The 13,644-nt window shown below is 36.4% G+C and overlaps 1 protein-coding gene across 1 annotated transcript in view; it reads right to left on the bottom strand.

Moving 5' to 3' along the window:
- The window catches only part of CFAP206 (cilia and flagella associated protein 206), a 62,051-nt gene that overhangs the window by 18,017 nt on the left and 30,390 nt on the right, over positions 1-13,644 (bottom strand). Inside the window, exon 7 of the mRNA XM_069065114.1 lies at positions 2,791-2,910. Coding sequence (XP_068921215.1) covers positions 2,791-2,910 — 120 coding nt within the window. The remainder of the gene's footprint in view (positions 1-2,790; positions 2,911-13,644) is intronic.

Raw genomic sequence — 13,644 nt, 5'->3', positions numbered from 1 at the left:
AGTGTCTTTATACATCACTTATACATCTTCCTCAAAGTCAGTGATAAGAATTTTGAACACAGTAGGTTGTCCAAAGACAAAACCTGTTGTCTTTACTAGAAAGCCCCCCTAGTTTATATCATATTAATCAACACTTTTTGAGCTTAATTCTTCAAACAACTATATATATATATATATCCAATCATATTATCATGCAGTCTACATTTTGACATTTTGTCCATATGGATTTCATGAGAAAGATTTTTTTTAAATGCTTTGCTGAAATCAAGATATGACATGACCCTGTCAAAAAGGAACTGAGGTTAACTTGGCCTGATTGAGAGTTGTAGAATTTCCGAGATAGAAGAGACCTTAGAAATTTTCTAATTTCATGCATCCTTGAATAGGAATCCCTTTATGCCAGTGTTTATGGGGATTGTACCCAAAGGAGTGTGCTCTGAGTTTCCTCAGTAGATGTTTCCAAGACAACATCGGCTCAACTCAGAAGGACTCACTTGGAGACAATGCAGAGAACTGTGGGTGGTCCCTTGTCCCGCCACTGAGAAAGGTAAAGGGGAGGGAGAAGCTGAACTAAAATTGGCTGCTAAATCAGGAAGAGGATTTCTGTCAGTTAACCTTAAAAAGCAAGTGACTTGCCAAAGATATGTTGGTAAATGTTTTAACAACTGGCTCTCTGGGGGGAAATGGCCCATTTTAAAAAGTTAAATCTATATTATTAATGTTCTTTCCATCACATTCTTTAGTCTAGACAATCAACAAAATAATAAATCAAGCCCCAATTTATAACATTTGCCAAGTTCTGAGGTATAAATGCTCACATGGAAAATTTAACAATCAAACTCTCTAGTTTTGTGCCATCTCCAGCACATCCTTGGACTTTGCCTCCTCTCTTTTTTTTTTAGCTCTCTCAGTGGCATTAGGTAACCCTGAGACTTCCCATGAAAGATGGATAGAGTGGCCTTACATATCTTGGTGGCGTGGCAACTTGCTCCTATGTGGCAGGTAGAGTAAGACCTTGACCAAGCATGCTGAGTCTGAGCTACCCTTTTCACTTTCTCCTGATCTTAGGTGACTGAACAGTGATCAGTCACGAGAGTAACATGTACACCTTTAGAGGTGTACTCAACTCTTGTGAGCTCAAGAGCCCCAGAGATCCTGGGTCCTCAGTAGATACCGGTTATATTTTAAAAGATGCCCCCTCTATATATCCACAACAGTGCTTGGGGAAAAAGATGACCATGGCCTGGATAATGAAAAATACGGACCTGGAACAAAGTGATTGAACTGTGTGGAGCCAAGGAGAAATGTGAAAGGATGATCTAGGAGTAATGCTTTAAGCATTTAAGCTTTGAAGGCTTTAAGTCTCAACCTGTTGGGAAAGTTCCTACTACTGCTTAAGTTCTTCTGTCAGTACATGTATTTGGGCCTTGTGAATGAATGTAAAGCCTTTCTTTTGTGTGGAGGAAATAAGTAGCTATCTTACATCTGGTCTATGCTGCACATTGACATTGAGTACATTGTACACTTTTCTATTTGCCCCTTTGGGGGAAGACATTTTAGACATAAGGCAAACTTAAGCTCGAGGAATTTTCTCTTGGGCTCCAGAGAGCACAAGAAACAGTTCCTTATCCTTCTTTTATATGCTAAGGCTCCTCCAGGTCTGAACCAGTCTGTGTGAATCATTCTGGAGTTCAAAAGAGCCCCTTAGTATAGGTAGGGGGTTGTAGTTCTCCAACTTCCTGGGCCTAGCAGGGGATTATTATAGTTATACTAAGGTTCACTAATAACAAGTGAATTCATGCTGGTTTTTCTTTTTCAATTGTTCACACTTTGTTTAATAATCCTGACCAGACATGAGGAAATTTGTTTTGCTTGACTAGGCATATTTGTCACAAGGATTCTGTGTTTCTTTTTTCCCCCAGAGGTTGAGGGGAAGTCGGGGGGAAGGAGCAGGGTATAGAATGAGACACAGATTTTTAGACATGATTGATTTCATTTTTCATTGTTAACAAGGATTTTGTTTTTCTATTTTTAATGGGGGGAGAGGGGAGTAGGCAGGAAAGAGAGAAAAACAGATTTTTGCTCATTGAAAAATAAAGTTTTATTTAGTTTAACTTAATTTAAAAAATGATCCTGGCAAGAATTATGCCAGGGATCACTCTTAAATTAATTATTTGGTATCTCAATTTATTCCATTAATTCAAAATAATGTGACCTCGGAAATAATCTAAGCCTTCTATCGCTCTATTAAGCTTTGCAATTTCATGCTGTATTCAACTGTAAGTAGAGAGCATTCAAAGGATCACCTTATAAACTTGCACAGGAAAATGGTGCAGACAAATTGAGGGTGAGATCTGATAAATGAGATAGTAGGTGTGTGTATGCACAATGGATCAATATTTTCTACTCTTGGCACATTATAATTCAATAATGCTGATGGATACTTTTTCATCAGCATTCAGCTCTGGACTATCTTTGATAGTAACCATCTATCAATACTAAGGCTAGAGGTCTTATCCAGTAGGTTCCTAGTAGCTAAAGTAGGTACATCTCTCCTCCTTCCTTGTAGGGATTTAAATACTGCAGAACACACAAAAAGAAAAATCTTCTATAATGTGTAACATTGAAAGTGTGAATGAAAAATAAAAGACAGAATCAAAACACAAATAATTCAGTATATTGTTAGTAATTTAATACTACAATGTATCATTACTTTTTTAAACTTACTTTTGAAAGGGATATTTCAAAGCAGGATATTGGTTAAAAAGTTGATATTTATGGAATACTTACATAGACTTGTGATGTTGGTACAGCAGTCTTTGCTTGCACAGTCATTTTTAATTGTTCCATTTGTGCTTCTAATTGCTTTATCATCATTTCAACTTCTTGTGCACAAGTAATTATGTCAGACTGGATAGACAACATATTTTGTGTTAAGATTATTATACTTTGAGTTTAGGAATCATCTGCAGTACAAAATCTCATGAGATAAAAAATTTCTTCACCTATTCCTTATATTATATACAGGGAACCCTTGATACACTAGTGTAGTCTTCCTAGAAAGTGTTAAAGGTTGTTAAGGGGTCACCTGACTTGCCATATTTTCCAGAAACACTGGACCCAGAGCATGCAGGAAGCCCTGAATATGTCAAGGATAAAGCTCCCCCTGAGCTGACACAATTTGTTGTCGCACCCCAAGCTGGACTCCCTGTGTATCCTTAGGAGGCAAGACAGGTGCCAGTCAGTCTGTGCCAGGCTAGGGTAATGCTTGGGCAACTGGGTTCCTCTGAAGATAAGCAGACCCTCTCCCATCTTTACAATTCAGCAATTCCCTAGGGAAAAGGAAGTGGCTTTTCCCATTACCTTGCTCCTCCCTTTGGGGAGTGGTTTTTTTCTTTTTTCCCACCTTTGCTGCACAGTTCCTCCTCCCATGTCACACCCCTTTCTGGTATTCCCTCCTCCCTTTGTCTTGTTATTATGGAATCCTTTGGTTCCACATGCATGTTAATTTCTCTTGTAATAAACCTGGTTTTTACATGTGATTGCCTGTTTTTTGAGGAGTTTTTCTGCGAGCAGTTGGGATTAAGTGACTTGCCCATGGTCACACAGCTGGTAAGTGTCAAATGTCTGAGGTCATATTTGAACTCAGGTTCTCCTGACTTCAGGGTCAGTGCTGTATCCACTGTACCACCTAGCTATTCCATGACTGCCTATCATACAATCATAAAACAATATTTTCTATATTTAAATCCTGTTCTTTCCCCATTGAATCATTATTACAAAGTGGTTTGTTTTTCTATGGAAAAACATTTTACTCTAAGATATCACAAGGTTACACTGAAATAATTTTTAAGATCACGTATCTACAGGAAAAACAATAATTTTGTTTTGAAAAATAATAATTTGTTCCAAAATCAGTTGAAAAAACAAGAAAGAATGCTGTTTGCCTTTAGGAGTGTGGATGAGGATCCAAGCAGATGTTTCACTAATATGATTGTATTTTTAAAAACTGGCTTTTTAAAAACAGAATATTATTTGAACAGACCACAGTCCAGTGAAACAAAGCCAGTCATAGTAAGTTTCCCTTGTTACTATCCAGTAGTAGTGTAGAGAGACTGACAATGAAGTGGGGAACGTGGTTCAGTCCTAGACATTCTCCTGGCTCACCATGTGGCCTTATGTGGGTCACAACTTTCCTAGGCTTAATTTTTCTTATCTATTAGTTTAGGGTGTCATTTGGTATTTGTCACCATCAATTTTAACAGCTGATTTTCTAAGGAAAGATAAATCTGGGGAGTGGGGGTCTTTGATGCCCACAGTCAGGGCTTTGGAAGATTTCTGGTAACAACCCTGAAGGGAGAGACAGTCAAAATCACAGGCCTTCATCAAGCTCTCCACAGCTAAGGAGCAGAAAATGACTCACGCTTTCTTGCATTTGCTTTTAAAAGTTTCTGTAGCAATTTGAAAGACTGAAATTTATCAGGATTTAATCAGCTTCTTAGGAACAAATTAAACTAATATGGCAGAGTAAAGGCCTGAACTCTCCCAAATTCCTCTCCAAACAAGTTTACAATAATGCTTCAAAAACTGAATTCTAGAGTGGCAGAACCAAAAAAGTGTCAGAGTGAAATTTTCTAGCTTAAGACAATTTAGGAGGGTCAGTAGGAAAGGTCTGTCACTGTGGTTGTGGTTGGGCCTGAAACAGTGCAGCATATGCTCAGCCCCAGGCCCAGCCCCAGTCCAGCAAGCCAGGAGCAGGCCTTGAAGGTGGCTGCAGCAGCATCAGCAGCTTCAGGAGCTCTTAGCCCAGAGATGGTAAGGGGGTCCAGCAACTAGTCAGATAGAGATTACAGGTGACCTTTTGCTACAAAGGTGTAGGACCCTGTTGCATTGCTCATACACAGATCTTGGTCATAGTCCCAGGATGAAGAGGAGCACTAGTGTGCTAGCTCTTGAGGCCACAGGAGAGCAAGGGCCTGAGTCACAGTTCCTGGGCATAGAAGAGTCATTCACAGGCCAGAGCACGTGCCAGGAAAGCAGTGATCACACCTCTCCTTAGATCATACCACCTTGGAAGAAACAAAAACTTACAGACCTCCAGAGCTAGAAAACAACAGCAAGAAAGGCTTGAAGCTTGGGACAGTACCTAATCCATCCCTGGAGCGGAGCCTAACTCTCATATAAAAACACCAATTGACAGAATAGGCAGGAAAAATGTGCAAAAAAGGAAAAAATGAACATAAGTATAGAAAATGACTGTGATGATAGGAAAGATCAGGACACAAACTCAGAAGTCAATGAGGTCAAAATAGCTGCATGCAAAGCCTCAAAGAAAAAAGTGATTTGGGCACAAACCCAACAAGAATTCCTGGAAGTGTTCAAAAAGGATTTTAAAAATAAAATAAGAGAGGTAAAAAGAAAAATTGAGAAAAGAAATGAGAGTGATACAAGAAAATTATGAAAAAAAAGTCAACAGCTTGGTAAAAGAGTCACTGAAGAAATTAACACCTTAACAAATAGAATGGACCAAATGGTAAAGGAGACACAAAAATCCACTGAAGAGAAGAACTCTTTAAAAATGAGAATTGGCCAAATGGAAAAAGAAGTACAAAAGCTCACTAGAAAAAAATCTTTGAAATTTAGAATTGGGCAAAAGAAAGCTAATGACTCTGTGAGACATCAAGACACAATAAAACAAAATCTAAAGAATGAAAAAATAGATGAAAATGTGAAATATCTCAGCTGAAAGACAGCTGACCTGGAAAACAGATCAAGGATAGACAATTTAAGAATTATTGGATTACCTTAAAGCCATGATCAAAAAGGGAGTTGAGACATCATATTTCAAGAAATTATCAAGGAAAACTACCCTGATAATCCTAGATTCTGAGGGTACAATATAAATTGAAAGGAACTTCCAATCACCTCCTGAAAGAGACCCTAAAATGAAAACTGCCAGGAATATTATAGCCAAATTATCAGAGCTTCCAGGGTCAAGAAGAAAATACTATAAAGTCAGAAAGAAAGAATGCAAATTCATGGAGCCACCAACAATTGGAAATTGAGGGGATGTCAATCAATAGGGGAATGGCTGAATAAGTTGTGGTATATGTATGTAATGGAATACTGCTGTTCCATAAGAAATGATGAGCAGGCAGATTTCAGAAAAACATGGAAAGACCTATATGATGCTGAGTGAAGTGAGCAGAACCAGGAGAACATTGTACAAGGTAACAATAACATTATGTGTTGTTGACCAGCTTTGATAGACTTAGCTCTTCTCAGCAATGCAAGGATCTAAGACAACTCTAGAAGGTTCATGATGGAAAATGCTATCCACATCCAGAGAATGTGGGAAAGATCTATGGAATCTGAATGCAGATCAAAGCATTATATTTTCTCTCTCTTTTTTTCTTTTTTGTTCTTCTTTCTCATGGTTATTCTCTTTGGCCCTAATTCTTTTTTTACAACAGAACTAATGTGGAAATGTGTTTAATATGATTGTATATGCATAGTCTATATAAGACTGCAGGCCACCTTAGGGAGGGGAGAGGATAGAGAGAGGAAGAAAATTTAGAACTCAAAATCTTATAGAAGTGAATATTAAAAGCTAAAAAACAAATAAAAATACATATTAAAAATTTTGTGGAGTCATAGTCAGGATAATACAAGATTTAGCAGCTTCTATATTAAAGAATCAAAGAGCTTGGAATATGGTCTTCTGGAAGGCAAAGGAACTAGGATTACAGTCAAGAATAACTTTTTTTTTGCTTTTTGGAGTGAGAAGGGCAGGGCAATTGGGGTTAAGTGACTTGCCCAAGGTCACACAGCTAGTAAATTGAACTCAGGTCCTCCTGACTCCAGTGCCAGTGCTCTATTCACTGCACCACCTAGCTGACCCCACGTCAAGAATAACTTACTTAGCAAAACTATGTATAGTCCTTCAGGGGAAAAAATGGCTATTTAATGAAATGGAGGAATTTTAAGTAGTCTGATGAAAAGACCAGAGCTGAAATGTGACTTTAGTACAAAACTCAAGAGAAGCATAAAAAGGTAAATACAAAAGAGAAATCATAAACAAGATTAAACTGTTTACATTCCTACATGGGAAGATGGTACTTGTTACTCCTAAGAATTTTATAATTACTAAGGAAATTAGGAGCATACATAGGCACAGGGCATGAATGTGAATTGACTATAATGGGATGATTCTTTTTTTTTTTTTTTGCTTTTTGGAGGGGGCAGGGCAATTGGGGTTAAGTGACTGCCCAAGGTCACATGTCTAGTAAGTGTTAAATGTCTGAGGCCACATTTGAACTCCGGTCCTTCTGACTCCAGGGCCGGTGCTCTATTCACCGAGCCACCTAGTTGCCCCATGGGATGGTTCATAAAATATAAAATTAAGGGGTGAGAAAGAGGGATCCACTGGAAGAAGGGGGATGGGAGAGGTAGAATGGGAAAATTATCTCACACAAAAGAGGTGCAAAAGGAAGAGCCTTTACAGTGGAGGGGAACATGGGTGGTGGTAAGCAAGGCTTGAACCTTACTCTCCTCAGAATTAGTTCAAGGAGGGAATAATATACATGCTCAGTTGGGGAAGGAAACATATTTTGTGCTGCAAGGAAGTAGCAGGGGAAGGGAATAAGAGAAATGAGGGTTGGAGAGGAGTTGCTGATAGAAGAGAAGGCAAGTTAAAGGAAGTAGTCATTGGAAGCAAAATAGACTTTTGAGGAGGGACAGGGTAAAAGGAGAGAGAGAAAGATAAACAGAAGAAAACAGGATGGAGGGAAATATACAGTTATTAATCATAACTGTCAATATGAATGGGATGAACTCACCCATAAAATAGAAGTAGATAGCAGAGTGGATTAAAACTAGAATTCAATAATATGTTGTTTGCAACATTTAAACAAAGAGATACACAGCATACAAATAAGGGGCAAAAGCAAAATCTATTATGCTTCAACTGAAGTGAAAGTGCCAAGGGAAATAATCATGATCTCTGACAGAGCAAAAGCAAAAATACATGTAATTAAAAGAAATAAACAGGGAAACTACATTGTGATAAAAAGATATCATAGACAATGAAGTAATATTCAATACTAAACATATGTGAAACAAATAATATAGCACTCAAAATCTTAAAGAAAAATTAAATTAATTTCAGGAGGAAATAGTAAAACTATACTAATGAAGGACCCCAACTCCCCTCTCAGAACTGGATAAATTTAACCAAAAAATAAACAAGAAAGTAGTTAAGGAAATAAATAGAATTATATAAAGTTAGATATGATAGCCCTCTGGAGAAAATTGAATGTGAATAGAAAGGGATACATCTTTTTTCTGCTGTATATGGTACCTTCAGAAACACTGATCATGTATTAGGGCATTATAAACCTCATGACCAAATGCAGAAAAGCAGAAATATTAAATGCACTTTTTTCAGACCATAATACAATAAAAATTACACTCAATAAAGGGCCATGGAAACATAGATTAAAAATTAATTAGAAACTAAATAATCTAATAATATAAAGAATGAATGGGTCAAAGAACAAATTATAGAAACAATAAATTATTTCATCAAAGAGAATGACAACAATTAGACAACATACCAAAATTTACATGATGTAGTCAAAGCAGTACTTATGTGAAAATTTATATTTCTAAATGTTTACCATCAATAAAATAGAAAAAAAGAGCAGATCAATGAATTGGGTGTGCAACTAAAAAAAACTAGAAAAAGAACAAATTGGGGTGGGTAGGTGGTGCAGTGAACAGAGCACCGGCTCTGGAGTCAGGAAGACCCGAGTTCAAATCCAGCCTCAAGACACTTGACACACTTACTAGCTGTGTGACCTTGGGCAAGTTACTTAACCCCAATTGCCCTCCCCCCTCCAAAAAGCAAAGCAAAGCAAAAAAAAAGAACAAATTAAAAATATCCAATTAAACACCTAATTGGAAATCCTAAAAATCAAAAGAGAGAATAATAAAATTGAAAGTTAGAAAATCACTGAAATAATAAATAAAACTAGGAGCTTGGTTTTTTTTTTTTAAGGAAAAAAACGAATAAAATAAACCATTGGTTAATTTTATTTAAAAAGAAAGAAAACTAGTATCAAAAATGAAAAAGGATGAATTTACCACCAATGAAGATGAAATTAAAGCAATTATGAGGAGCAAAATTATTTTGCCCAGTTATATGCCAATAAATCTAACAATCTAAGTGAAATGGATGAATATTTACAAAAATAAAATTGCCCAGATTAACAGAAGAGGAAATAGATTACTTAAATAATTCTATCTTAGACAAAGAAATTGAATAAGACATAAATGAGCTCCCTAAGAAAAAATTCCCAGGACTATATGGACTCACTAATGAAATCTACCAAACAATTAAAGAAAAATTAATTCTAATACTATATAAACTATTTGATTTTTTAAAAAGAAAGAAATTAGAGGGCTGGGACTAAAGCTTGCTGAAGAAAGGGAAGTCCCCTTGAGTTGCTAGGGCCAAGGACTGAAGAAAGTGGGTTTGAGATAGAAGAATAAGGAAGTGTTGCTTTAAGAGTTGCTGTAACAATTTGGAAGAGAAATTTTTAGCTGGGCTTACATTTATGACAGCAGATGTTTCTAAGCAACTCTCCAAATGGTGATTCTGGACCCTAATAATTAGGTGCAGGTGACAAGAATTAAAAGGTGACTATCCTAAATGAAGGTATAATAACAATAATGAATAATAAATGAGAAGAGTAGTCTAAATGATCTTTAAGATCCCTTTCTGAAATATATGTCTACTCGGGAAAATCTGTGAAAAAATCAAGGGAAGTTGTATTCTCAAGTTCCTATGGCTACAACATATATCTTGCTGACTCAATATAAGATGAATAACTTTGAGGCAATATTATTATGCAAAAAGGAAGACTTTTTTTTTTAAAGCAATTGGGGTTAAGTAACTTGCTCAAGGTTACACGGCCAGTTATTTCTGTGTGTGGTGCTAAGTATCTGAGCCCAGGATTCAATCCCCAGGTCATCCTGACACTGGGGCCAGTGCTCTTACTCCTGTGCTACCTGGCTGCCCCAGAAGACTTTTTTAAATTAGGGAATTTTAAAAATTATAAAACTGAGTTATCATTTAATATCAGATAATATTATTTACATTAACAATTTAAGAATTCTTATTCACAAATGTTACCTGCCTTCCTATTCTCTCTCTTTTTTGCTGCTTCAAATCTTTTCTCCTTCCTCCCATATTTTCTTAAAAAATGCACCAGTACCAACCTGGTGAGAATAGTTGCTTTCCTGCCTACCTCATAAGATTGAGAGGATCAAGTGAGATTATAGATGTCAAAGGGCTTTCAACATGCATTCTTCAAATATGTGGTTTTTCCTGGGTGGATTACTGGTCTGTTTACCCTTGAGTGGTCATTGACAGTATTAAGCAAGCCTCAGTGCATTCCAAGGCTCAATGTAATGAGTACCCTAGTATGTAATGGAATCCACAAATACTAACATTCAGATAATCAAACCATCTCATAGGAATCCCTCATCCATTAGATTTTGCATAGGATATTCAATTCAGTTCAACAACAACAAAAAAAATCTACTAAGCAAAGCATCGAGCTATGTAAGATTTCACGGTGTAGGTTGCACAAGGGCTAAAGTTTAAAGGAAGAAAAGGATTCTGAGAGTCAGAGACATGGAAGATTACATTTTAGCCTATGAGATTTCATGGAAGAAGGAAATAAAGTTTTACACTAAGAGAATGGTTGTGTGTCCAGTTAGAACATAGAATTCACCAAAAAGAGCTATATAATGAAAGATCAGAAAGGTAGCTTTTAGGAATATTTATTTTTGACAGCTGCTTGGAGAATAGATAAGGGGAGGAAAGTTCTTGAAATCATGGACAGAAATTTGGAGGTTACTGGAGTAGTTCAAATTAAGAGTTGAGTCCCTAAATCAAGGTACTGGTCATAGATGTGAGATGGGGAGAGAAAAGGATAAATGGAAAGGTAATTGTAGAAGTATAATTGGCAAAATATGGCAACTGGTTGGATGTTAGAAGTAGAAAAGAGAGTCATTAATTGGGGAATGACTGAATCAATTATGCTATATAAATATAAGAATATTATTGTACTATAAAAAATTGTAAAAGAGCCCAATCTAGAGGAACCTTTAAAAACTTACTTGTATGAACACATGCAGTTGAGGGCAGAAATAGGGGAGAGAGAATCATTTATTCAAAGACTATAATATTGTAAAGAAAAACAACTTTCAAAAACTTAAGAATTCTGACTGATGCAATGATGATCCACAGCTGTGTGGGATTGAGGATAAAACATGCATCACACCTCTCGACAAGGAGGCAATGAATGGACCACAGGAGCAAAATGAGATGTTCATTTTCAACATGGCTAATGATGGATTTTTCTTGACAATTTCTAACATAATTGGTTTTAAGGGTTATTTTTAGGAGGGGAGAAGAGATACTGATAAAAGGAGAAATAAGAATGGTAAGAGCATCTACAAAAAAATCATAGGAGAGATTTATGGAGAAACACAAACAAATTACACAACTTTGGAACACACTGCATTTGTTACATAGTTTAAAAAGCCAAGTTGCATGTAATAGAGATTCATGATTTTAAGAGTAATGACAACTTTCTACTCTTTGCATATGGAAATATTTATATTTTGTGGTATGGGAACATCCCCACCTGTCACACATGTTCAATTCCCCAACCTGGACCCAGGGGCAGCTATATAGCACAATGGATAGAGGGCCTGGTCTAGAGTCAGGAAGACTCATCTTCACAAGTTCAAATGTGGCCTCAGACACTTACTAGTTGTATGACCCTAGACAAGTCACTTAATCCTGTTTGCCTCAGTTCCTCATCTAAAAAATGAGCTGAAGAAAGAAATGGCAAACCATTTTAGTATTTTTGCCAAGTAAACCCCAAATGGAATCATGAAGAGTTGGACATGACTAAAAATAACTGAACAGTCAATTCCAGAATAACAAAAAAGATTTACTGAAAAAAGTTAGGAAAGAAGAGTCAAAGATGATTCTTTAGGTTATAAACCTAGGCAACTAGGCATGTTCTCAACAGAAGCAGTGAAATTTGAAGGAAGGGTCGATTGGGGGAAAGTAATGAGCAGCTTTTTAAACATCCTGGTTTCAAGATGCTGATGGGGCATCTAGAGAAAGTTGTCCAACACAAAAGGCATTCTTAATGAAAGGGATAAACATCTTCAATTAGCATACATCTCCTGGTTTTATGCCTTTCTTGATATTGTTGATATAAGGGTTAATGAACAGTATGGTTCTATATGGTTATATCTATCAAGGAATGTTTAATCTTATTAAATATGGAAAACAATTTGTCCGAGGAGTCTCTAAAATTGTATTTTAGCCTACTGAGACAGTGACATCAAACTCAAACAAAAACAGATTCCTGACAGCTGCATATGACTAAGAAAACCATAAATTAAAATTACATATGTTGTATATTTATTCTGTTAAATATTTTCCAATTATATTTTAATCTAGTTAGGGTGAGTTTGATACCTCTGTACTGAGGCAAATGATTTTTTAAAAACTTAGTGGGATAAGTATATGCTTAAAAAAACAAGCATTTATTAAATGCCTACTATATGCTAAGCACTTTACAATTGTTTCCTCATTTGATCCTTATAATAATTGTGAGGAGTAGGTGCTATTATTAACCCCATTTTACAGTTGAGGAAAGTGAAGCAAACAGAGGTTAAGTGACTTAACCAGGGTCATACAGTCAGTAAGTATCTGAAGTCACATCCAAACTCAGGTTTTCCTGACTTCAGGTCCAACATTCTATCCAGTGTACCAGGTACCTGTGAAGATAGATTCAGATGTAGAGAATTATCTGGAAAAGTTTCCCTATTCCCTTTTATGTCACTATCTCAATTATCTTTTGGAGTGAATAATGTCAAAAAGCCAATGAAAACTCTAATTAGGAAATTAACCTTCCCCCATGTATGGGTTGAACCAATATTAGAGAATAACAAAACTAGAATCAGAATCAGAGTACCAGAGTTCTGAAAGCAGATGAGGTAAACATAATATGTTTTGAATATGTTGAGCTTGAGATTCTGGTGGGGCATGTAGGTATGAGAAATGATTATTTCTCTCTTGTATTTAATAACTAATTATTGAATTAAGGACCAAGGTTTTTCTCCTTTTCTACTTCCTCATTCAGAAATCAACCAGTGTGAGAAATCTTAGGCAGAGATTTACCCAGTAGAAAATCTAATCAGATAGTAAAAGAAATACTAAGTTTGGGCTCATAGGTGCATTCCTGCTTATTGTGTTTACTCAGACAGGTCTGCCAAGTGTTGGTTCTCGCTTTTGTCAGACATGTGAAATGGAAATTGATATGTCTCTTTCACCAAGATTTGGGCAATTCAAGTCATGTACCCCAAGACCTTCCTTGTAAAACAGTCCACCCTCTCACTGTAATCAGAATTGATTGGTTCCCTCGGGAACACCTACTCTTAGAAGGGCGTATCAACTATAAGCCCACCACCATGAAGTGTCTTTAGTCTAAAAGAGACTGCCAAGTGACCATCCTTTTATTAAAATGCTAGCACTACTAATAAAATGATTAA

This window comes from Petaurus breviceps, unplaced genomic scaffold (assembly GCF_028583685.1).
Source record: "Petaurus breviceps papuanus isolate PSGF00001 unplaced genomic scaffold, PetGlider_PUasm1.0 90667, whole genome shotgun sequence".
Classification (NCBI taxonomy): Eukaryota; Metazoa; Chordata; class Mammalia; order Diprotodontia; family Petauridae; genus Petaurus; species Petaurus breviceps.
This window is presented reverse-complemented; position numbering and strand designations above follow the sequence as displayed.